Genomic DNA, 26,900 nt, shown 5'->3' with positions numbered 1-26,900 from the left:
GTCTGGGAACCAAAATCTGAGCACCATCCATTTGCACAACTGCTGCTGACACTGACACCACCACCACCTTGCTTGCTGTCTGGGAAGGGAGTAGTGATGTAATAAAAGGGAAATAAGCATGGGAGAGAAATTCCACTCTGAATGGTCTCCCACCTGCCCTCAGTTCCTTTTCAATCTTGCTACTGTGAGAACACAAGAAGAGGCCTGCTGGATCTGGCCAAAAGCCTATCAAGTCCAGCATCCTGTTCTTACAGGGGCCAATTAGATGCCTGTGGAAAGTCTGCAAGAAGGACCCGGGCACAACAGCATTCTCCCATTAAAATATTTGTAAAATCTCAGATTCAGATTGCCCAGCTCTCAAGTCCAGTCCTAGGGAGTGAAACCATCACTGTTGGGCTTGAGTCCCAGCCTAATTGGAAGAAACCAATATTCCCACTTTCATTTTTGTAGCATTTCATCTGAAGCCCATCTGCCAAGCTCTGTTTTGGAGGAAGATGTCTGAGGGGGGATTTTTTTCCCTCGACCTAGAGTGAAAATCACAAGTTGAGGCTTGTTGGTGGGGCCAAGAGCTTTTCCTTCCTTAACTTGAACTGTTTCTGTGTTCCCTTGAGGGGAGACTGGTACAGCCTTGTAGCCAGAGTTCCTTGTTAGGAGGGGCCAGAGCTTGGAAGATTACTTTTAAAAAGTAATAAATTACAATTACAATTACATGGCCCCAAAAAGTAGCAATTACTGTTACAATTACTTTCAGAGCAATTGTAATTGATTACTTTTTCTCAAAAGTAATCACTACAATTACATTTCAGTTACTTTTTTAAAAAAACGCCTACAAGGTGCTGGCCTTGGCTACTGCACATTTAAGTAGCCTAAGACAACATTAAAAATAAACACACACATACAGAGGTAGTAGAATAATTCTCTTTATCCATAAGATAGCAATGGTGGTGTAGTGTATTGGCCCTCCAGGCTTGCCATATCAGGAACTGCTGAGTCAGCCCCAGGCTGTGGTAGTTTTAGTTCCAGGCCCGCCTTACAAGCAGCACCAGGCTGTGGGCCTTGTTCCCTGTATATGATTAGTTATAGTAAAGTTCTTGTTGTTGTTTAGATCATCTGTGTGGCCTCTTCCTTCACAATACTTTTCACTGGTGACAAGGATGGGATCTACTGAGGCACACAGAGTGTTTTCTTCATGCGTTAGAGGCTGAAAGGGAAAGAGAACATTTCTCCTTAGACTGGATTAGGACATCCGCTTGGGCCTTGTGGAAACCACTACAAAGCACTCCAGGTCAGTGTGTATATTGTGCAATATGGCCACCCAAGGGCATCTTGAAGAATTTAACCCTGCAGGTCCCAGCAAGTGGGAAAGTTATGCAGCCAGGCTGGAGTTTTACTTGGCAGCAAATGGCATCACAGAGTCAGAGAGGAAGCGTGCTCTGTTACTCAGTGTCTGTGGGGCAGACACTTTTGACTTAGCCCAGGCCCTCCTAGCACCAGCAAAACTTGCTAATACATCTTACGAGGACATCCTGGATGCTTTACAAGGACATTTCTCTTCAAAACTGTCTGAAATAACACAACATAATTCTTTCTACAAACAAAATCAGGGCCCAATGGAGAGTGTGTCACTTATGTTGCTGAACTTAGATGCATGGCAAAACACTGCAATTTCCCAAACCTTGAGGAGATGCTGCTTGATCGCCTGATCTGTGGGTTACATGATGAGGGCCTGCAAAAGTGTCTGTTTGCAAAAGGACAGCTCTCGTTCAAGACTGCATTAGAGGAAGCTCTGGCTACCGAAGCAGCAGCAGCAAGCACCCAAGAAGTGTGCTTGGCAAGAAACTCACCCTGTTCAGAAACCCAGCTGGCTAAAGATTCAAATCAACAACTTCTAGAGATCCACAGGCTGCAGTGCAAATGCTCATCAACTAGAGTAGGTGCTGCAGGACCTCCGAGATCCAGACAAGTTTCTCCAGTGAAATGTAAGATCTGTGGCGGATCCCATGAATGGCATGCCTGCTGTTTCAGGGGTGCACAAAAAGTTGGGCATATTGAGTGAGTATGCCAAGCCAAAGAGGAAGCAGCCACCCCCAGAAGTGCTGTAGAAGGGAAAACACCAACAAGGACATAGGGCAGTACCACACACACTGTACAGAAGTTTTCCACATATGACAACGCAGAGGAGGTGATTAACCACATCAAGAAAAGGTTACAGTACTCCACCAATGTGAGGAAGGTGAAGGTGACAGTCATCATCCAGAGCACTCCATGCACCATGGAAGTTGATTCGGGCTCAGGTTATACTATCATCTCATCGGAAACCGACCAGCAAATATTTCCTTGTGGGGACTCACAAATTGTCCCTTTCTACTCCAAACTTACTGATTACCAGGAAAATCAGGTTCCAATAAAGGGCGTCTGTGAAGTTGAGATGCATTACCAAACTTTCCATGGAACTTTACAGTTATTGGTTGCTCAAGGGCATCGCACCAGTCTCCTTGGCTTAGACTGATTTGAGCCATTGGGCATTGCTCTCACAGGGGTCCACCAGATTGGTGAATCATTATGGGATAGCATCCTAAATGATTTCAAAACTGTTTTTGATAAAGGTCTTGGGAAATATAAGGGGCCTCCTATTTCATTGTTCTTGGATCGTACTGTGGCCCCCATCCATATGAAACTCAGTCGTGTTCCATTCACACTGCAAGCAAAGATTGATGCTGAATTTGATTGCCTCATACAGCAAGGCATCTTGGAGCCAGTGACACACCCTACGTGGGAGACACCCATTGTTACTCCATTGAAGGCCAATGGCGACATCTGCATTTGTGGTGACTATAAGTGCACTATCAATAAAGCCCTGCATCAGCATCCATATCCAATCCCAGCGGTGAGTCATCTTTTGGCATCACTTTCACAGGGAAAAGTTTTTGCAAAGTTTTACCTGGCCCAGGGCTATCAGCAACTGTCTGTGGATGATGCTACTGCCGATGCTCAGACTATCACCACTCATCGTGGAGCATTCAGAGTAAAACGCCTCCAGTTTGGTGTTTCTGTGGGTCCTGGAATTTTTCAGAGCTTAATGGAGGACATTCTCAAAGGAGTACCAGGTGCCATACCGCATTTTGATGATGTCTTGGTTGCTGGCAACTCCATTGCTGAACTTGCCTCATGGGTATGGGATATACTGCACCTTTTTGCTGTTGCTGGTCTCTGGGTCAAGCATGAGAAATGTGTATTTGGTGTTTCCCAAATTGAATACCTTGGCTACAGTATTGATGCTGCTGGCATTCAGCCTACCCCAGAAAAATGTAAAGCAATTCATGACACTCCAGTGCCCCATAATAAACAGGAACTCCAAGCCTTCTTGGGACTCTTGAATTTCTATCACTTCTTCTTGAAACATAAGGCTACAGTGGCAGAACCACTGCATCGCCTTCTGGACAAGCATGCTGCATGGCAGTGGACAGCCCAGCATAAGGCTTTCCATGACGTAAAACACCTGTTATCATCTGATAGTGTCTTGGTACACTATGATGAACAGAAGCCCTTGATTCTCACATGTGATGCATCTCCATATGGTATTGGAGCTGTCCTAAGCCACCAACTTGAGGACTCTCATGAGGTGCTTATCGCTTTCTACTCCAGAACAATGTTTTCAACAGAACAGAATTATGCCCTGCTGCTGCCTCCTTCTCCTCCTTTATCCATGTTCTTGTCCTCCAGCTCCTTTTTCCCTCCACTCCATTCTTCACCACCACCATCCATTTTTTCAAACAATTGTTTTCTCCACTCCACCCTGTCTCGTTCTCCACCTCCTCCCTTGTCGCCTCCTACCCATCCACAGAGCATGAAGGAAGAGCAACGCTGTACAGAAGCCAAGTTTGAGGCACATGATTTTCATCCACAAATCAGAGGAGTAGAAGACTTCCCCTGCTCCCTCCCCCAGTAATGCCTAAAGGTAATGCTGGAAACATTACAATTACTCCAGAAAAGTAATAAAATTACTCCTAGTTCTATTACAATCAAAATGTAAAGGAATTATCCACTCATTCCTCAAAAAAAGTAATGAATTACTTCCAAGCTCTGGGTGGGCAGCCACATTTCTAGGTGGGGAATTTGGAGTGAAGAGGTGCATAGCGTCAGCCACCCCCACCACCCCACACACACATTGGTGGAGAGGATGTGAGGGCCAGGCCAGGAGAAGGGAAAGGCAGTGACCTCCCCCCTCATTCCTTCTTCATCCAAACAGTGTGTTAACTTATATGCATTAAGTTTAATTGGTTGAATTGTCTCACCTTTTGAGAGATCTCCATGAATACCAGACTCAAAAGCTTGACACTGCCTATAGCTACAGTCCTCTTTTATTTATTTATTTATTGTACTTATATACCGCCCCATAGCCAAAGCTCTCTGGGCGGTTTACAGTAACTAAAAACATTAAAACACATGTGGTCTGTCCCTTTGTTCTAAATCTTCATGAACTGAATTACTTTGGCAATGACAGTGAACTCCTGAGCTTGGCTTTGATGCTGCATTAGATATCTCAGTTTAAAATTCTACCCGAAAAACAAACTTACTAATTCTACAAGTTTAAGGAAGGGCAGAGAGAAAATAAATACTTTAGGATGTGTTTGTTAACTCCTCTTTGAGAGTCCCTCCTTCTAGTCTTGTTCCTGACCTTTCCATTTTCCTTCCTGTTAGACAATCAAGGGAAAACTTGTTAACTAGCCACTATATAAATGACTAACAAAGCAATTGGAAACTAATTGTGGAAAGCAATTGGAATTTTTTTTTACTAGTTGCTGGGCTGAAACCCTCAAAAGGCCTCATGCTGAATTGCACATATTGGGAAAATCAGAAATTAGGCCTGAATTTCAGCCTAGATGGCCAGCCAGCCAGCTAACTGTAATGTGCACAGCAGTGCTTCTATTCCTCTAGGGCTGTTCTCATCCTTTGCCATCATGTACTCAAGAAAAAGAAGAAAAATAACCACTATGATTGTGAGTATAGTGAGTGTTTAAAACAGTAAAGGGTAACATGGGGTAGCCATTTTTTCAGATCACTTTAAGGTATCTATTTCACCTTTTAGCTATAAGTATGCAATCCTGCTGTCCTCATTATAATAATTGCAAAATAAACAAACTCTTACTTATTACTGCAGGCAAACAAACATAGCTCTTTATTGCTGGCTGGGTAGAGAACACAACTGAAACTGAAAGCTGAACAAAAGAAAGTCCAAGGTGTGGAGTCTAATTCTATCCCATAATACAAAGAGAAATGTTACTATACAGGATAGTTTTTTTCAGGTTCACTTAAGTAATGATAGGGTGATTGTGATCAGGGCTGGTGCCAGAGGGTGGTCAGGTTGGGCCCTGGCCGAGGGCCCCTGGAGCCAGAGGGGGCCCTGAAGGGCCCCTCCTTAGAGGGGAAGGGTAGTACTACCATCCCACAATCCACAGCAGCGTTGGTTCCCAACTCTGCCACGGATTGCAGAGAGGGAACCCAGGCACACCCCATACAACTGCACAGGCCCGCAATGCCCACCTGCATGCCCCACCTACCTCTCCCGTTGCGGTGAATGCTGTGCACACTACTTGCGCATATCTGCCATCAACCAAGATGGTAGCCAAGGCTTCCCTAAGGGACTAATGCCCCTGCCGCCATCCTTGTTGATGGTACGCATGTCTGCCATCAACCAAGATGGCAGTGGAGGCATCAGCCCCTTAGGAAAGCCCCCGCCACCATCTTGGTTGATGGCAGGCATGCGTGCACAGTGCAGCCAGCATTCACAGCAGCGCGAGAGATAGGTAGCACATGCGGGTGGGTCCGGGGCAGGCTGGCGCCCAAGGGCCCAGTCATGCCTGGTGCCAGCCCTGATTCTGAACATGAGAAATCTACCCTCAGTCATAGAAAGTCTCGGGTGAGCAGCTTTTGGGGGGCTCTTCCAGATTAGGGTTTTGTTGTGCACTCACACTGCCTATTTCACTGAATTTTTCAGAGGGTCCTATTCTTAAATTGCTCCCTAAAAACAAGCTATCATTCATTAAATGAAGATTGTCGTTGTCTGTCATGTCACAAATTAAAAATGACAATTTCCCAAAAGAATCCAGGGGGGGAAGCGCAGCTCTACGGGGTGCCCCCATTTCCCCCTTGCTGCCTACAGGGCTGGGCTAGTAAGAACATCATACTCACGTACAACATTATAGTTTCTCTTTGCAAGTGAACTAGGCCTACAACAACGAAGTTTTCAAAATCTACCTCAGAATGCACAGATTTCTTCTGGACTATGTTTGAGATAAGAAGACTCACTAGAACTTCGTTCCTCCTTTGCAAAGCTATGATGACTAAGCCCTGGAACAAAGATAAGGAACCTGTGGTCCTCCAGATCTCCTTGGACTCCAATTTTCCTCAGCCAGCACAGCAAACCATCAGGAATGATGGGAGTTGTAGTCCAACAATATCTGAAGGGCCATTGGTTAGTTATCCTTGCCCTGAAACTAAGATGCAAATAAGAAGATATCATGCAAATACGGACGTACCTCCTCTTCCCCCCTGAGGAATTGCAAGAGGAATTACAACTAGATACCAGTTGACATGTTCCATCCACATCCCACCCCTTGTTTCCCTACTCTTTTTAAAAACAAGTTTGGATGTCCCCATTGTAATTCAAATGCCAATTTTAGAGACATTAGCATTTACCCTGTTAAATCCGTAACTGAGCTTATGGTTGGTTTCAAGTCAAGCATTCACAGTACATTACTGACATCATAAAAATAATTACAAAACTATTCATGTATTTTTAGGACATATAGGCTGTTACCCTTAATAACACATGTGATTGTCTTGCTCATCCTCTGTGACTCTGAAGTGATCACTAAATAAGGCCACACGGACGTGGGATTATGAAGAGAGAAATCAGTTGGAAGCCAAAACATAAAGGACAGTTGAATAACGGAAGTTCAGATAACAGGGATTTTACTGTTTCCATAACATAAATTTCCCTTGGCAAACTTTATCTATCTATTTGCAGTGCATGTGCATGCACATGCGTGTGCGTGCACACACACTTTAGATATTATTCACTAATAGGCAAAAAACCTTGCAGTTTAAGAATGTACCTTTAGCCAACAAATATTTCTATCAAACTTTAAAAAGCAGGGAAATTGGGCAGCTATAGTCAAAGCCCCAGGGGAGCAGGGGATGTGACCTCCTCCCTGAGATACTGGACTGCCCTACAAATTTGTCAAAATGCAAACACAATTTGGGTTGGTCTTTCACAGTCCAATCCACTTGCTGTGTAGCTTGGAAGGATTTGGTAACACGTGCCTCTGAGCATATGGTGAGTGGTGGCAACACCTGCCATCTCCAAAGATAGAGAATTATATTTTTCTGTGATTGTTGGTGTTCTTCTTACTTTGCTTCATATCTGTGTTACTACTCTTTCTACAGAGAATCTAACCTAGAAAATTATATTTCTCTCATTATTCATCCTAAAAATCTGTGTCAAATTTACTTTTATTAATTTCAAGGCCTTTTTATTGGACAATGTCATATGATGGCGAAGACAGCCTTTTGTGTTTCAAACTGGCGGTTATGCTCTATTTCTATTTTGGGAACATTAAGAGTTGAATCTGAAACTGCAATTTGATGTAAAATCAGACTGATTACAATATGTTGCTACTTAAGCAATCACTCTAGCTGTTGGAAAAAACAAGCTTGGCCTGCCCAGGATGCATGTTTTCAGCTTGCTATGCTTCAACTACTCCACTTAAGGCAAGGTGGGCACAGTCAATTAAAAACATAGAGCACACCTAGAATTTTGCTAGAATATATTTCACCTCCCACTGTTTTATCTTGTGCAAACTGAGACGCTCCTCATGCCCATTGGAAACTATTCTGCAGAACAGTCAGTGCCATTATTCCACAATTGTTTTTGGAGCTTTTCTTTAGTGTTGCAAAGTGTTGCTGTACTTCACATATTCACAGAAACAGAAGCAAAAGAAAATGATTTACTATAGTAAACTTCACTAAACTTGCAAAGTAAATCAACCATATTTAAAGTGACTATCTGAACTATATCAACTGTTCCACTATTGTTGCTTCTTCCTGCTAAAACAAGACCAGCACAGCACATGTCTTCTTTCTGTTATTGGGGCTGATTGCAGGTGTTGCCACCACTCACCATATGCTAAGAGGCACGTCACGCAATTCTTCCAAGCTACACAGGAAGTGGATTGGACTGTGAAAGACCAACCCAAATTGTGTTTGTATTTTGACAAATTTGTAGGGCAGTCCAATATCTCAGAGAGGCGGTCAGGTCTCCTGCTCCCCTGGTGCATTCATAGGGTTGCCAGGTCAGAAGCATCCCAAACCCTGAGACTTTGGGGGTGGGCCTGAGTGATGTAATGGGGCGGATCCAAGTGATGTCATTAAGCATGATACATTAAGCATCAACCACAGTTGCTTGGCACATACAATTCATACAAATACATTTACAAATACATTTATCTGTTTGGAAATTGAGATAGAAATCTTAGCTAAAAGATGCAGCCTGGGAAGGGAACATTTAATCTAGCCAATTTGCTTCTGGCAAAAAGGGTTCAAGTGCTCTCAGACCAGGCCATACTAGTTACCAGAAGGGCATTGTAGGAAGAAAGGAACCTAGTGTCGTGGAGATGTTAGATGGGAGCACTCAGAAGTAAAGATGGATGCCCCTGAAGAGCTGCAATTCTAAACGCACTTACTAACGGACTAAGCCCCATAGAACTCAATAGGACTTACTTCTCAGTAGATATGGTTTGGATTGTGTTGTTGGTAAAGCTTGACTAGGGATCCTCTGCAAAGATATCCATATCCAAGTAGGGTTGGCAACTTTTAACATCCAAATTTATTTACAGATTTGACCCTTCAGAAAGAGGTCTAAGTAATGAGTAAGAAGATTCTCTACCCTTTTCTGTCTCCACTGTGGGCTGCTATAAACTCACTTCATCAGCCAACCCAATTCCAGTGAATATAATTGACAGAGAGAAAGCACACATGATTTGGTCTACCTTCATAGGCAGCAGCTTGGGAACAACAACAATTGCAGCCATACTGCCCAGTATGTGAATTCTCTTTTACCACTATTGGACAAGAAACAATCAACAAGGTGAATCATCAGTGGATTTAAGAAGGTTGAGCGGAGCACATGGAACCACTGTTGCTTCTATGGATGAAAGGGAGTGAGAAAGGTAAATGAAATTTACTGCTGGGAGGAAGGGCAGGATATAAATAAAATGGTGAATGAATGAATGAATGAATGAATGAATGAATGAAAATAGAAAAAGAAAAAGACAGTGATGATTTCTTAAATGCAATAAGATTCCTACGAGTAAGGCAGAAAACTAAGCATCCAACTAAGCATTTTGATTCCTAACCAAAAACCAAAACTAAAAAAATCCTGGCAGCCAGTCAGCCAAGGTCACATAAATCCCCCTGCAGCACAACCTGACCCAGGGGGCTGCAGTTAGTACAGAATGCTGTGGCACGATTGCTGACATGAGTGAGACCCTATCAGCACATAATACCTCTGCTCTGAAATCTGTACTGGTTGCTGATATGCTAGCACAGGCTTTCCCAACCAGTGTGCCTCAGATGTTGTTGGACCACAATTCCCATCTTTCTTGACCATTGGCAATGCTGGCTGAGGCTGATGGGAGTTGTGGTCCAACAACATCTGGAGGCACACTGGTTGGGAAAGGCTGTGCTAGCAGGTCTAGTTCAAGGTGTGCTTTCCATGTTACGGGTGCCACATAGGACTTGTTCTGCTCTTGTAAGAAACCTATCTTTTAGTGTGGCAACACCTATGCTTTGGAACTCCCTGCCTAATGACATTAGCAGGTACTCTATTTTTAACTCATTGTTGGTTTTATTATTTTGAATATTTTTAAATACTTGTCTTTAACTGTTTTTGCCAAAATATTTTTAGTTCTTTCTGTAAACTGCTTTAAGGGTTTTTTTTTACAATAAAGTGGTATATAAATGTTGTAATAAAAATACATCAATACATTTTAGAGTCACTGTGGCCCTTGGGTCTCTTTCCATTTTTAAGAACAAAGGAATTTGCCTTACACCACTGAGGCCATTTGGTACCATCTAGCTCAGTACTGATGACATGGACTAGCATTGGCTCTCCAGGATTCCAGACTTTTCCAGAAATTGAATTTTGGACCTTTGAATGCAAAGCGTATGCCCTACCAATGAGCTACAACCCTTCCCGTTTTAAAAAAAGTATTTTACAATTGTTCTTTTCAATTCACTAATGAATGCACATCATACCTAGTGCAGATCCACACCATTCATTTAAAGCACATTCAACACATATTTGAAGCAAATGAATCACAGCACAGAATCAGGGGAACTGTAGTTTTTTAAGGGTGGTGGGAACTATAACTGTGAGGAGGAAACTACACTTCCCAGGATTCTTTAGGGGAAGTCATGTGCTTTAAATACAAGTTGGATTTGCTTTAAACATATTGTGTGGATCTACTTAATAAACTTTGCCTGCATGTAAATTGTTTTAATTAATTTTTTTTAAATGGAAATGAGCTGTAAAGTTTATTGGGTGACCATGAGCTACTCACCATCTCTCAGCTTAATCTGCCCCTCAGGATGAAAACAACAGAGGGGAACCATGAACACTCCAAGGAAGAAGGGCACACTTAAAATGTAGGGGAAGTATTGTAAACCATAGTGTGAAATCAGATACCGATCAGGACATAGTATGAAGAAATATTTGTATAAGCATGACTATCAAATATGTTTATTATTTACACAATCTGTAAAGATATTTACAGTGCAATCCTACATTTATTTATTCAGAAGCAAGTCCCAATGTATTCAGTTGGGCTTACTCAAACAGGGACAGAACTGCAACCTCAAGTGACAAGGAACTTCATTCACGCAACCCAATATTCTGAATCATGCCACTTTAAGCTGTTTTGCAACTGTTTATACTTGTTTTTATGGTTATTGGGTTTTAAAGGGATTTATTTCTTCTTGTGAGCTGCCTTGGTTTCCAGACTGCAACCCTACCTCACAGGATTGTTTGAAAGATCCCCATACACACACACACTGGAGATGTAAAAAAACATACACCCGATATAACAGTTTATTGTCAAAACCAGATGATCATTGCAGAACATTAAAGAAAAGAAAATCAGTATTAGTTTCCTACATAATAAAAACAGTGATACCTAAGTAAGACCTGCCCCATTGCTTTAAAAATAGGATTGGAGAGGGAGAGAAAGATATACAACACAAATACAATTCTTTGCTATGTTCACTCAAAAGTCCCATCAATTTACAGCACAATCCTAACCATGTCTACTCAGAAGGAAGTCCTATTGAATTCAATGGGGTTTACTCTGGGTATGTTTATTCTGGAAAAGCAAGTACTGGATTAAAGCTTCATATTGGGAAGTTTGCAAAACACTGCCCTCTTCAAAATTTAAGCCTGTCTGACTCCTACACACAAGAGAGAAAAAGACTGAAAGCTTACTTATTCAATCTGTGAATGTTCAGAAAAGCAGGAAAAAATACATTTTCTGAGCCTTGGGCCAGTCACTGCATCTCAGCCTCAGAGGGAGGCAATGGTAAACCCCCTCTGAATACAGCTTACCATGAAAACCCTGTTCATAAGGTCACCATAAGTAGGAATAAAGTTGAAGGCAGACAATTCAATTTGACTCTATAGCTTTTTGGCTCTATAATTCCTTGTCAATCACAACCCTGACTTCTTATTGGCTAAAAACCTGAAAGGGCAGGAATTAGAGCAGAATTTAGAGCAACTAAGAAGTTGTGAGGGGGCGGCTGACATTTTGCTGTATATCTCTGGAACCAGACCACCTAGAAACTTAATTTTTTTTAAAATGAAAGCTGAAAGTCTGGAGATTAAGGTGAGTCACCTGGAGACCTGGAGGGGACCCCCAAAAATGTGAGTTTCCAGCTGAAAAATGGAGATCTGGTAAACCTATCCATTCACTATAGCTGCCCAATTTCCCTGTTTTTTAAAGTTTGATAGAAATATCTGTTAGCTATAGGTATGTCTTTAACCCACAACGTTTTTTTTTTTGCCTATTAGTGAATTTCTCTAATTTTTAATCCGGGAGGTAAGAAATGGGATCCTGTGCAAGTATGCTGAGAATGGATTGATCACATGCACGCTTATTGAGTTCAGTGGGATTTAATCCCCTCAATCATGCTTGGGATAGGTGAAAGTGACCACAGGGGATGGGGAGGGGAGGAGGACGAGGGAGAGGAGGGGAGGTTTGATCATTTGCATGCTTTCTGAGTTCAGTGGGATTTACTCCTGTGCAATCATCTTTAGGATAGGTAAAACTGACCTGGGGAAGGGGCAGAGAGGGGAGGAGGAGGAGGACAGGAATGGGAGGGTGAAGGGGGAGGGGAGGAGATTGGGTGGGTGGGCACTGGGCAGAAGGGAAGCCCCTTTCCTTTCCAAAAGGAAAACATTGTGAACAGTATCATTGCTTTTCAGCGTTTCCCCCACCTTTTTATTCTACAGCAGGCACATGTAGCCTCCTACCCAAATTTAAACCAAACCTGTCCCTGGCCACATCCACACCAGACCTTTATTTCACTTTACACAGTCATGGCTTCTCCCAAAGAATCCTGGGTAGTTAGTGAAGGGTGCTGAGAGTTGCTACGAGATGCCCTGTTCCCCTCACAGAGCTTCAGTCAAAGTGGCTGACTGTGAAACCACTCTGGCCACTGGAGCTCTGTCAAGGAAATAGGAGTCTCCATTTTGGTTAATGACTGTACTAAGGTATTGATATTCCTTAACAAGTTCAATGTCCTCATTGTCAACTTTAAAGTTACATAAATATTCTTTTGTCATTACTTTAGTCTTCTTGATGTTCAGCTGTAGTCCTGCTTTTGTGCTTTCCTCTTTAACTTTCATGAGCATTCATTTCAAATCATTACTGGCTTCTGCTAGTAGTATGGTATTGTATGCATATCTTAAATTACTGATATTTCTCCCTCCAGTTTTCACACCTCCTTCCTCTTGGTCCAATCCCACTTTCCGTATGATTAAACAAACAGGGTGATAAAATACACCCCAGTCTCACACCCTTTCCTATTGGGAACCAATCAGTTACTCCATATTCTGTCCTTACAGTAGCCTCTTTTCCTGAGTATAGGTTGTGCATCAGGACAATCAGATGCTGTGGCACCCCCATTTGTTTTAAAGCATTCCATGGTTTTTCATGATCTACACAGTCAAAAGCTTTGTTATAATCTATAAAGCACAGGGTGATTTCCTTCTGAAATTCCTTGCTCCATTCCATCATCCATATGTTTGTGACATGATCTCTGGTACCTCTTCTTTTTCTAAATTTAGCTTGGACATCTGGCATTTCTCACTCCATATATTGTAAGAGCCTTTGTTGTAGAATCTTGAACATTACTTTACTTGCAAGTGATATTAAGGCAATAGTTTGATAATTACTGCATTCCCTGGGATCCCCTTTCTTTGGAATTGGGATATATATTGAACACTTCCAGTCTGTGGGCCATTGTTTAGTTTACCATATTTGTTGACAAATTTTGTCACAATTTGGACAGATTCAGTCTCATTAACTTGTAGCAACTCTATTGGTATGCCATCTATTCCTGGTGATTTGTAATAGTTCTCTTTGTCCCTGCGTACTAGTTGCTCTATAGTTGCATTTAGGGTTATAACTGTGTTTCCATCTCCTTTTGCTTTCCTTCTCTCTTTAACCATTTTAAGAGTTTCGCCAGTCATCCATTGAGGTCTTTTTCTCTTTTTAACTAGAGAGATTGTCTTTTTGCATTTTTCCCTGATAATGTCTCTGACTTCAGTCCATAGTTCTTCTGGTTCTCCAAGTTTAAAGCCTCAAATCTGTTCCTTATTTGATCTTTATATTCTTCTGTAATGTTATTTAAATTGTATTTTGGCATTATGATTGCTTTGTTGTTGTTCTTTCTCCTGGTTAGCTTTCTTCATTTCAGCAGCCTAATTTAGGTGGGAGAAGTCATATTGTGTTGCAATTTTTAAACAATTGAGAGTCAGAAATCCTTGTCAATCTATTGTAAAGCCACCACAGATCTGCCAGTAGACCCCATTCTGCCTTTTGCCACCCTCACTTTGCAAAATCAATTGGTGCAAAGACTGGCAGACCAATCCAGGGGCAAGACTCCATGTCGATACAGAGCTTCAGATTGAAGAAAAAATCCCTAATATCACTAATGTTTCAAATTTGGTTTAATGTTGTAACCATATGTCATAACATAGTATCACTAATGTAAATTGCAAAGTTCTTGTTGGCTTCTATTTGATTAAGCCCTCCAGATGTTTTAACACTATAGAAATCTGGAGGGCACCAGGGTGGGGAAAGCTGAATTAGGCCGTCATCCTAAAATTGCCTATGTAGTCCCATGTACTTTTCTATAATGAATCTCCATTCAATATCTGACAGAATTCTACAACTCTATCTCAGCATTTCCTGTTTATATTTTTCATACACTTTTAGCTGGCATTGTACAAGGAGTTAAGTCACAAGAGAGTTCTCTAATGTAGCCTCTCTGATGAGCTGCCAAAGAGCCTTGATTGCGCAAGCCTCACTGACTGCAAGGGAAAAAAGTATTGGAGGCATGAAAGGATATAAAGACGCCAAAGGTTTATGCACAGATTGGGCAGGTAGCTTTATTGGCAATAAATAATCTCACAGTACATAAGGAAAGAAAATATTTGTGAGCACTCACTTAAAAATACAAGAACAAATCATGGTGAATTCAGAAATTTAATTGTTCATAAGGTTTATATAAACAAAAATGACTTCATAGAATTGCAAACTACTCCAATCAACCTAAGATAGATCCTGACTTGTTTAATCTCAGGCAGATCCAAAGCAAGAATCCTTACCTCCTTCAACTCTTAGCTGCATTAGTGATGGTATGGAATAAATGGAAAGTTCTGATTCCATCCAGTAGGTGGTATCTTTACAAAACTTTACCCTGGAGTTACAGGACATGGTGACCCTACCAGTCTTTGGACATACTTTACTGAGATGAAAAATTCTGGTCAAATCCCATAAAACACTCCACAGAGTCAATTTGCAGGCCTAAGAGATGGCAGTTATGATAGCAAATAATTTTTCTCACTACCATCATTTATATAAATTTAGGTTTATGTGTTTAAATTAGTTTTATTTAAATACATAGATCTACCTAAAGTGGCTTACTGTAAAAGAATCACAATAAAACAATATTATTATTAACAGTTTAGTTATGTATTGGATTTTTGCTCAACTTTCTGCTTTGTGATTTATTTAAAAAATGTTTTTTGCGTTAAGGTTTTTTATTTTAAATTGAATTTTGCATTTTGTAAATCGCCCAGAGAATTTGTTTGGTTGAAATGTAATAAACAAAAATAAGTCATTAACTATAAAACAGACAAGCAGTGACTCATAAAACTATGTATCATCTCAGCAGAATATTTCCAGCAAAGCTGCTCTAGATAATTCCTGACTTGTTAGATCCAAAAGATGTTCCACATGAATTAGAAACTAAGGAAATTAGCTTTGCTAGCTTTGCATGATTTATAAAGACATGTAGCTAGGAAAAGGATCATTTTGGTGGTGGTCCTAGAATTAGAGTGACCTCTTTCCTAGCCTTTAGACAACTGTACAGTTTAGGAAAGTGTTCAGGTATTGAGAGCTGCTTCCAGTTTTTATGATGAGAACAATGCTTTATGGCACTGCTATGCCTTGGTTTTAACTTTCCATTTTTGCTTTAAATTTGGATCATATGTCACTTTGAGCTATTTGGAAATACAGGATAAAGAAACTAGATAAACAAAATAGTTATTCCTCAGCACATAATGAGTATGTTTTACCCAAGGTTTAATTCTTATTTGTTGTTGTTATGTGCCTCCAAGTCAACTATGACTTATGGTGACCCTATGAATCAGCGACCTCCAAGAGCATCTGTCATGAACCACCCTGTTCAGATCTTGTAAGTTCAGGTCTGTGGCTTCCTTTATGGAATCAATCCATCTCGTTTGGCCTTCTTCTTTGTCTACTCCCTTCTGTTTTTCCCAGCATTATTGTCTTTTCTAGTGAATCGGGTCTTCTCATTATGTGTTCCAAGTATGATAACCTTAGTTTCATCATTTTAGCTTCTAGTGATAGTTCTGGTTTAATTTGTTCTAACACCCAATTATTTGTCTTTTTCGCTGTCCATGGTATCTCCAAAACCACATTTCAGATGAGTTGATTTTTCTCTTATCTGTTTTTTTCACTGTCCAACTTTCACATCTATACATAGAGATTGGGAATACCATGGTCTGAATGATCCTGACTTTAGTGTTCAGTAATACATCCTTGCATTTGAGGACCTTTTTTAGTTCTCTCATAGCTGCCTTTCCCAGTCCTAGTCTTCTTCTGATTTCTTGACTATTGTCTTCATTTTGGTTAATGACTGTGCCAAGGTATTGATAATCCTTGATAAGTTCAATGCCCTCCTTGTCAACTTTAAAGTTACCTAAATCTTCTGTTGTCATTACTTTACTCTTCTTATTCTTATAATATACACTATTTCTCCTTTCTTCTGCCTTACCACATCTGGGCTTTCCACCTTATGTTCTCCTGACAGAGACTCAGTGAAAATTCAACTGGTGTAGCTTTTATCAGTTTGGTCTATGAAAATGTAGTGATGAGGAAAGCTACACCTGTTAACTTTCTGCAGCTGTTAAAAGTGCAATACCCCTACAGGCAGCAAGAGAGGGAATATAGCATTAAATCACATTATAGAATTTTCACAGCTGACATGACAGCTTGGCAGAGTATGACAGTTCTGCATGCCACCACTGAGTGTAAATGCTCTGAAAGATGACTCACAAGAGGGAATGAGCCAAGAGGGCCAAAGTCTACTCTAGCAACCTTTGAGAGGAAGTTTTTAATCTTTCCAGGCACGAACAAAACCATTGTTCTCTACTATGACTGACAAAACTGTGTGAACCCGGCTCACATAGACACTATGATCCTTTCAAAGGGTTAAGGTGCAACCCTATGTATGGCCACTCAAAAGAAAATTGTATTCAGTTCAATAGGACTTACTGCCAGGTCAGAATGTGTAGGATTGCAGCCTTTAGCTCTCATAAGGAGCAGAAAATGGACTGCCTTCAAGTCGATTCCGACTTAGGGCGACCCAATGAATGGTAAGCAGTATTCAGAGGATGTTTCCCATTGCCTTCCTCTGAGGCTGAGAGGCAGTGGCCCAAGGTCACCCAGTGAGCTTCATGGCTGTGTGGGGATTCGAACCCTGGTCTCCCAGGTCATAGTCCAACATGCTAACCACTACGCCACACTGGCTCACACACAAATATAAAAGACAGGAAAAGAACAAAACAATTTACAAAAAATTATGACAACAAAATCTTAACATTTTTTTAAAAAAGCAACAGCAACAACTAAAAGCCAAAAACATTCATCTTCCTGGCAAAGGCCAGTCCCCCAAAAGATGTCAGAAAGAACTAGGGTGAGGGGGCAAGGCAGGTGGAGAAATCTGCCCCTTAACAGCCCCAGCACAGTCTAATCTCTGCAGCAGTACCTCTCAGTTTGCAGCTTTTCCTTGTAAGAGTCCAGGCAGAGCAGTAGGGCAGGGTAGGTGGAAAAGTTTGCTCTTTGGTGGTCTCACCCTTGTAGTCTTCCTCTAGAATGTGACCATTGGATCCAACTAAAAAAAGAAGTTGGGAGTGCTCAGTCTTATTTAAAATCTATTTGCGTTTGTTGACTTCAGTGGAACATGGGAATCTCTGCCTTTTTCTAGATTGTGCAACATGCATTTTAACATGGCACTGGCTGCTAACTTTTCTGTGGAACCTGATGCTATCAAAAATGTGATTAATTCAAAGTGATGAACAAAGATATAACTGAGGTCAAAGAAATATTAGGTGAATAGAGTGATCCTACGCATATCTGAAAGTAAGCTGTTTCTTTAAGGGCTTTACTTTCTTTTAAACATGCTTAGAACTGCAGCCTAAGGCTGTAATCCTAATCATGTTTAACTGGATGTAAGACTCATTGAATTTAGTGGGACTTACTTCTGAGTAGACATGATTAAAAGTGAAGCCTAACATAATGAATTCAATACTTGTAGTGTAATCCTAACCATGTCTCCTAAGTAGTAAGGCTTATTGAATTAAGTAAAGATTGCTTTCAGGTAAGTGGGGTTAGGACTGCAGCCTTCATTATTAACTAAGAATAAGGTGGTACACAAGTTATGTCTAGATTTTACCTGGTAGGAACAATATGAAACAATGAACTGTTACTGCCAAATGGAAAAATCCTTGTGAGCAAATCAGACATGTTTGTTTAAACTGCTCCTTTACTTCATGCATTGTGGATCTCCCTCTGGTCTTGTTAACTCTTCTCCTGCAATCAGAAAGCCTGCAAGTCCAAAAGAAATCTTCAGCAATGCAATTCCAACCATGCACTGTGGGTGAGATTTTGGTATTAGAGGGGAACTGTGAATTTTTATCTCCTGTGGGTCTGTGCACAGTGTGTGCCTCTTTTACTCAGTACTCAATCCTCTGAGAGAAATAAAGGTCATCTTTAAAGCAAACAAAAGAGTGACGTCTCTGAGTATCTGAGCCTAATGTGACTTAATGCCTTATCAATGTTTACCAAGAAATAAATCCAATGCATAGCACAATCCTATGCATGTTTACTTCAGAATAAGTCCTACTGCTTTTAATGAGGTTTGCTTAATGCAGCTTACTCCACAATAAGTGTGTTATCTTTAATTAGGATTGTAACTTGAGATGAGTAGGAAGAAAATATGCTGCAATCCTCAACATACTTTCTATGGAGTTTGTTGGATACAGTGGAATTTATTTCTGAGTAAACATGCACAGGATTGTAGTAGCATTTGCCTTGTAAAATGTTAAATAACTTCAGAGTTATGACTTCCATGAGGCAATTTAGCAAATTCAGTGACTACTTAGTTTATACTAATACTAGCGAAGCAGGCAAGTGAATTATCGCCAATACTATGACTGCATACAAGCCATGAATTTAAAGCACATGAGTTCCTCCAAAGAATCCTGGGAACCGTAATTCACCCCTTGCAGAATTACAATTCCCAGCACCCTTAACAAACTACAATTCCCAGGATTCTTGAGGGGGGGGGAGGATGTGTTTTAAATGTGTGGTGTGTACAGTTTATGATGCCTCTGCAAATGCAAATTTTAGGGATTTTCCCCACGGAAAACAATGTAATATGTTTGCAGCTATTTGAAATGTAATTTGCTGGGATGTAAGAACATTTTTGCATTTCCAAAACTAGAGGCTGGTGAAGGGACTAAAGTTTTTAAATGTAAACTTTTTGCCACTGACTATCTCTATTGAATATGCTGCCAAGGGCATAGTATTAAAACTAAGAAAGACAGCAAATAACCCTTCCAAATACTACTTTGGGCCAAGGTTAGCTTATTTCAAAGTTTTGCTCAGCCTAGTGAAGCCCTATGCATATTTACTGCAAAATAAGTCCCCTGGAGTTCAGCAGGGCTTATTCCCAAGGAAGTGCAATATAGGATTGCAGCCATAGGGTCGTGAATGTAAAACATAAAACCCAGGATGCCAGTAGTTAGTTGTTAAGTTCAGATAAACTTAATTGCACACATCAATCACAAGTAACTTGTCTTATTGATTTCAGTGTGATTTAAGCATAACTAACTTTAGCTAGAAAGGGGGAGAATCTATGAGTATGGTGGGGCTAGTTCATTTCTTACAAGATGAGACAGTCATGTAGATATCCTTTATAAATTTAATGTAAAAGGAAGAACAATGAAGAGACAGAAAATGTTTTCTGTTGCAAAGTCTTGCTGATTTTGTTTGTATTCATATTTTTAAATGTACATTAAAACTATTGTAAAAAGATGGAATGAGTTTGTACCTATTGTGGTTACAAACAACTACAATGTAAATGATTTTTTTTTTTTAAAAATGAGGGGGACGTAAATTATGTATACTTTTGATAAAATGCTCCATAGGGGAAGGGGTAAGATCCATTAGGGCCAGATTAAAGAAGGTATCTTTGCATGGTGTGGTATTGAGAGATGAAAGTATGAATGAGCATAGCCTGGAGGATGAAGTGGGATTGAAGGGTCCAGTTGAGCATGAATGCTTATGGTGCATAGCTATGTGGAGAGGAGTAGGAAGGAATGAAGAAAATATCAAGCTTGTTTTGTTTTAAGACACCAGGGCTGTAGCACATTATGCTAAATATTCTCTTTTAGGGTAAGTTATGTTTCTCAAGGCTGAATTTGGTACCGTTCGGATGGAGTGAAAAGCGAGCCTGAGGTGGGGGGGAGGCTAGGAAGGGTTAAGAGAGGCGTGTGAAAAGAGGATGTGTCTGGGGATGTGAGCGCACTCCAGCCAGGCAGTTCGCCGGTGGGGGATGGGCTGGAACTGCTTAAAGCCCGCACTGACCACCTCAACCCACTCTTTGCATAGCAGACTGAAGGTGTCTTCAAACTCTCACAGCCTGCCAGACACGAAGCGTGGGCTCCGATTTTGGGAGGAATGGAGGACGAGGGGACGGAAAGTGATGATTTTATAACTGGAGTAAAGTGAAAATACGTTTATGTGAAAGAGAAGTTATTTTATCTCTCTCCCCAGACATAACTCTGGAGGACAAGCTCGACGGTCGGGGGGGACGGGGACGGCAGTCAGAAGCAGCGAATGGAACGCTGGGAGTAGTGACGTGTCCCTCAGGCCACCGCCCTCCCGGCTGAAACTATATAAAGCGCGCCGCTCTCAGTTTCTGCCTTTTTCGCTACGGGTTTGTCGTTGCTTCAGAGGTAGGGAGCGTTTTTTTTTCGTTGGGCCGCATTTAGGCCTAGGCCTGGGAGGGGCGGGGTCTAAGCAAGGGCCACGTGGTCATGGTACTAGGGAAAGCTGTTCTCGGTGCCCGCCAAGAGGCACGAGGACGGGGCAGCGGTGGTTCAGCTGTGGAGGGGAGGGAGTTGGGGAAGCGTGCACGCGCGTGGCCAAGAATCTGCCGCTGCCTCGCACCCCCCACCCGGATCCACCAGGAATGGGGCCTTGATAGAGGCGCATGTTGGGTAAAAAGGAGGGTCTGTTTTCCTCCCCAATGATGTCTTGGGCCGGGAGCGAAGGGGGAGTTTCGAAGACACGTGTCGTGTTTCTTTGGGGTATTTAAGGCGGCGCTGCGGTGGGACGGGACAAGGTGGCTGCGGCCGTAGCAGGTGCGTCCCTCCGGCTTTCTCATTCAACTCCCGTTTTTCTCAGCGGGTCTATTTGGCTTTCCTTGGCCTAGTTCGGGGCTTTTCCCCCTTCCTTGTCTCCCGGTTTTCCATGGCTTCTGTCCTCCTGTCTTTCCCCTTCACCACTTTCCGCTTAGTTCTATTCAGAAAAAAATGGCCGCTCTTCGCCGCTGCCGTCACAAAATGGAGGACGCGAGAGGGCGGGCGGGGCGCGTGCCAGCCAACGAGTGGCTCAACTACCATTTCCCTCGCCCTTCCCCCGCCCCAATCCGGGCTCGTGCTCGTTTGATTTCCGACACAAAGGAGCGGGAGCCGCCCTTTCTCTTTTTTCCTCCCTCAATATCCTATAATAGCAACGATGGTGGGGATGAAGGAGCTTGAATGTATTTTATGAGGTGAAAGTCGACCTCAGTTAGGTTCTGCCCCCCTCCCCATCGCTGTGTGGTGGGTGGAGTTGAGGGAATCGCGGCAGGCTTGGGGCCTTGTTCCGGCTTCGATCCTTTCAATCAAAGGGAAGAGACAGCCGGCCTTGGATGGCCAGCCCACATGGCGTCTTGGCCTCTTCTTTCCCAATAAGAACTTTATACGCTCCTTTACTGTTTCCACTACTCTCCACTAGGGGGCTCCTCATTGGTTGAAAACTGTTTTTTCTTTTTATAAAAATGGATTTTGTTTCTGTGTCCCCAGGTGCTTTATCTGAAGTACGAGAGAACCATCTACTAACCATCCAAAATGGGAAAGGAAAAGACCCACATCAACATTGTTGTGATCGGGCATGTCGATTCTGGCAAGTCTACCACCACTGGTCATCTGATTTACAAATGTGGTGGGATTGATAAGAGGACCATTGAGAAGTTCGAGAAGGAAGCTGCTGAGGTTGGTTTATCTCCTGAAATAATACCAGTACAAGATAAAAAACCATGATTAATCTCAGCCGGATGGGGAAAATTGCTTTAAAGCAAGCAACATTTTTTCTATTACAAAGGTGCCATTAAACTTTGGTCCGAGTTTATGTGGTGTTGGCATTATTGATAGGATCCTGGGTAGTTTTAAGTAATCTGTTCTGAATTTGCATTGTTTGGTGTTTGTGTCGGTGGGTGGGGACAGCCTGTGTCTGTCTTCTGATTGCCATTCAAGGTGTGGACTTTTTTGTTGAACCAAAATTTAAATACAAGCACATTGGGAAACGTACAGAGCAGCTGAGTGTCTTTAGTGTTCTAAGTTGTTAGGGTGGGAATAATTCCACTTGTGTAGAAATCTTAACTTTTGCAGAAGAAACTTGGTGATCTAAGTTTAAACAATTCATATTGCCTGTATTAGGCAATAATAGATTAACATGTCACTGGGTTAAGTAAGCAAAGCGGGTGTGGAATCTCTTCCCACTTCATTTTGCTAAACATAACTTGTATATTATATTTCAGAATATTGGTGCATGCTATCTTTAGAAACAGCTTCCTTTTGGTAATATGATCATCAGTGTGTGTCTTGTGCAAGAGGCATTAATGTCATTTTCTCCCTCAATAAATAGATGGGTAAGGGCTCCTTCAAGTACGCATGGGTGTTGGACAAGCTGAAGGCAGAACGTGAACGTGGTATCACTATTGATATTTCACTCTGGAAGTTTGAAACAAGCAAATATTATGTCACTATCATCGATGCCCCTGGACACAGAGACTTCATCAAGAACATGATTACTGGTACCTCTCAGGTAAGCAAGCAACACTGCCTTTTTGGATGTAATAAAAATAAGTAACATATGATGAATAAAATAATATAAATTCATGGTGCTATTTATTACTGCTTCTTTTCCCAAAAGGCCGACTGTGCTGTCCTGATTGTTGCTGCTGGTGTTGGTGAATTTGAAGCAGGTATCTCTAAGAATGGACAGACCCGTGAGCATGCCCTTCTGGCATACACTCTGGGTGTAAAGCAACTCATTGTTGGTGTTAACAAAATGGATTCCACTGAGCCAACTTACAGCCAGAAGAGATACGAGGAAATTGTCAAAGAAGTCAGCACATACATAAAGAAAATTGGTTACAATCCTGATACAGTGGCTTTTGTGCCAATTTCTGGCTGGAATGGAGACAACATGTTGGAACCCAGCTCTAATGTAAGTAATGTTGCTCACCAGTAATTGCCATAGGAATGCAGTTCAACTAATTTGGGAATTTGAAAGTAATAGCAAGGTTTTCTATAGTGGCTCAGCTGATTCCATAACAAGAAACAACACAGATTTTATTAATTGAAGTCCTTTTTATATTGAACTACAGGTTTAAATCCCGAAACTTGTACTGTTAGAAACCTTAATTTTTTAATATTCGGTCATCATTGGCAAGTTCTTGGAAAAACTGCCTGTAGAGGTTTTAAGCAAAATTATATTGCCTTTTTTTCTTTTTATAGATGCCTTGGTTTAAGGGATGGAAAGTGACCCGTAAGGATGGCAATGCTAGTGGAACTACACTGCTGGAAGCTTTGGATTCTATCTTGCCACCAACACGCCCAACTGACAAACCACTGCGTCTGCCGCTTCAGGATGTCTACAAAATTGGTGGTATGTACTACAAGAAGCCTACATTGAGATCTCAGAGAGACTAATACCTGTAAAGTCAAACTGGCATATTGTGTAAATACTGCTTCCAAAACACAAACACTGTATGTAGCTGTGCCATCCCATCCACTTGACGTCTCCCTTTTCTACATGTGGCATTGCTCGTTTCTTCTAATTGACTTTGCCTCTGCCTGGTAGAGAAGATTATAATACCCTTGATAGAAACATCTTTCTTCCTTTCAGGGATTGGTACTGTCCCAGTTGGTCGCGTAGAAACTGGCATCCTAAAACCAGGCATGGTAGTAACATTTGCACCTGTCAATGTTACGACTGAAGTAAAATCAGTGGAGATGCACCATGAAGCTCTGAGTGAAGCTATGCCTGGTGACAATGTTGGCTTCAACGTGAAGAACGTGTCTGTTAAAGATGTTCGTCGTGGTAATGTTGCTGGTGACAGCAAAAATGATCCACCAATGGAAGCTGCTGGGTTCACGGCACAGGTATTTGGCAGAAGTGCTTAATTTGGTCAATTTCAATACACTGTACAGCTAGATGTGGATTTAACTTTTTTTAACCGTTCTGTAGGTTATTATTCTGAACCATCCAGGCCAAATTAGTGCTGGATATGCCCCTGTGCTGGATTGCCACACTGCTCATATTGCCTGCAAGTTTGCTGAGCTGAAGGAGAAGATTGATCGTCGTTCTGGTAAGAAGCTGGAAGATGGTCCCAAATTCCTCAAATCTGGAGATGCTGCCATAGTTGACATGATCCCAGGCAAGCCCATGTGTGTCGAGAGCTTCTCTGACTATCCTCCTCTGGGTAAGTAGTCTCTCTCTCTTGGTCATAACTTGTTGGCTGATGATCTAAACGAGCTTTGTTTTGGGATAGCTATTGTTACTGCTACTATTAAAGGTATATAATGTGATGCAGATACTTGTACCAAATAACTGCTTTTTTTTTTGAGGGAGCGCTAGTTGAGGTGAGAAGAAACACTCAGCTAGCATCTGTAAAAATTCTACTGGCTTTCTCGTCTTAAATGGGAAAGCAGAACTATTAAATATTAAAGTATATGGTGTGAGGAGTCCTTTTTCCCCCTTTGAAATACTTTTTTAAAGCTGTTTCCAAGTGCTGTTACACTCTTTTTCTTCATACCTAGGTCGCTTTGCTGTCCGTGATATGAGACAGACCGTTGCTGTTGGTGTCATCAAGGCAGTTGATAAGAAAGCAGCTGGTGCTGGCAAGGTCACAAAGTCTGCCCAGAAGGCTCAGAAGGCTAAATGAAAATTCTGTACATCTGCCACCTCAGTCTTAATCAGTGGTGGAAGCATGGTCTCAGAACTCTTTGTCTCAATTGGCCATTTAAGTTTAATAGTAAAAGACTGGTTAATGATTACAATGCATCGTAAAAGCTTCAGAAGGAAAGGAATGTTTGTGGACCATTTGTTTTGTGGCAGTTCTTAAGTTATTAGTTTTTAAAATCAGTAACCTTTTTTAAATGGAAACAACTTGACCAAAATCTGTCACAAATTTTGAGACCATTAAAACAAAGTTTAATGCAAAGTCTGTGTGTTCTTTTGAGCTAATAGTTATCCTTTGGACACTAGGTAATAGACTTGGACCTCTCCTTGGGCTTACTGTAAAGTGAAAGGTACTAACACGTTTCATTACCATTGATACAGGTGTATGTTAGTATTGCGACACAAAAAGTGCTTTGGTGGCAAAAACTTTCCAGATGTGTTACTTGTGCCACTGGCAACCTAGAATTGAACTGTGGTCAAGGAGTTCAGTAGCCGAATCTTATGCAGTGTTAGGCATGCTTAAGCCTACTTTAGGATTTCATGTTTGAAATCTTTCATTTTTAATGTTTAAAGAAGCAAATCACATGTAGTTTGGTGGCTGCTTTCTTTTGTTCCAAACTTAAGTGTATTCTTACAGTGATGTTTCAGTGACTACTTTTAACTTGAGTGTTTCTGGTTTTACTAACACATTGTTTTACTTTAGTTTACTACCCAAGAATTGGGAGCTTTACTTCTGATAGAATTAGATCATGAGTTAATAGTAAATTGGTGTGAATACACCTGTTCTCTACCTCTTCTATTAAACTATCATAAGGGACAAATCTCTTCTATTAAACTAACATAAGGGACAAAACAGCATAGATCAACACAAACATATAGATTCTAGGTGCTGTGCCAGAAGGGACTGATCCAAGAGCCTTATGAGGTTAAAATTGAGACCTTCCCCTGGAACTGGTATTATTCTTGTAAGCAGTTGTACTAGCAATTTCAGCTTCAGATAAATTTTAATTAGTTCGCATTGCTCAAGTTTTCTGAGGACTATTTGGACATAGGTAGAAATTGAAGGTGGTAGATTTTTAATGCTGAAAATACTCCTATTATGCAGATAACCAGTTCTTAATTTTTCATCCACAAATGATTTGAAACATGGAACTTAACATGCAAACTCACCGCTTTGGTTTTCTGTAGTTAAGTTTTATTTATATTCTCAAACTAATTAAGCTCTTTCTGGTGGACTGGAGGCATGGATATCAGGGTCCCCCTTTTGGTAGTTCTGATCACAATTCCAGATCAAATTTGTATGGCAGTAGTTTTATTAGGGAACATTGTAGGCAAAGCTGAAACTCCTTTAATATGTGAAAACTCCTTAAAACTCCTTTAATATGTGAGAGTTATTAATGTGCTTTACGCCTATGGAAATCAACTGGACCTAAATGTTTTAACTGACTGAATTGTGTGTGCCCATACCCAAATTCGTCTAAACCAAATGATATTTTTCCAAGTGTAATGGTAACTTTTTTTTAAATAAAAATGTCTATTAAAAGAATTGGTGGCTAAACGTCATAAGGCTTTGAAACCTGAAGACACAAACTTTTGGATTGCAGAAAAATCCCATGGATGATCATACCAAGTGGTCTATTGAGTCAACCTTCAATCCCCTTTGTCTAGCAGTTGAAAGGTTATGCTTGGAAAAGATGAAAGAAAAGGGTGGTTGCTTGAAACGGTATTGTAGTTGGCATA

The 26,900-nt window shown here is 41.3% G+C and overlaps 1 protein-coding gene across 1 annotated transcript; it reads left to right on the top strand.

Annotated features, from left to right (window-relative positions):
* The first annotated feature begins 20,778 nt into the window (after positions 1–20,778).
* On the top strand, positions 20,779–25,422 carry EEF1A1 (eukaryotic translation elongation factor 1 alpha 1). The gene is made up of 8 exons (XM_061623135.1): positions 20,779–20,884; positions 21,998–22,186; positions 22,839–23,018; positions 23,127–23,423; positions 23,714–23,864; positions 24,105–24,361; positions 24,447–24,681; positions 25,019–25,422. Exons 2-8 carry the CDS (start codon positions 22,043–22,045, stop codon positions 25,141–25,143), a joined length of 1,389 nt encoding a protein of 462 aa, XP_061479119.1. The 5' UTR covers positions 20,779–20,884; positions 21,998–22,042; the 3' UTR covers positions 25,144–25,422.
* The last annotated feature ends 1,478 nt before the right edge of the window (positions 25,423–26,900 follow it).

Source organism: Rhineura floridana, chromosome 4, assembly GCF_030035675.1.
Source record: "Rhineura floridana isolate rRhiFlo1 chromosome 4, rRhiFlo1.hap2, whole genome shotgun sequence".
In the NCBI taxonomy this organism is placed as follows: Eukaryota; Metazoa; Chordata; class Lepidosauria; order Squamata; family Rhineuridae; genus Rhineura; species Rhineura floridana.
This window is presented reverse-complemented; position numbering and strand designations above follow the sequence as displayed.

Excerpts from the sequence above, each read along its gene's own strand:
- EEF1A1 (XM_061623135.1), top strand. The coding sequence starts at position 22,043 with ATGGGAAAGGAAAAGACCCACATCAACATTGTTGTGATCGGGCATGTC. Across the intron at positions 22,187-22,838 it reads TCGAGAAGGAAGCTGCTGAG|ATGGGTAAGGGCTCCTTCAA; the intron begins GTTGGTTTATCT and ends CTCAATAAATAG. Across the intron at positions 23,019-23,126 it reads TGATTACTGGTACCTCTCAG|GCCGACTGTGCTGTCCTGAT; the intron begins GTAAGCAAGCAA and ends TTTTCCCAAAAG.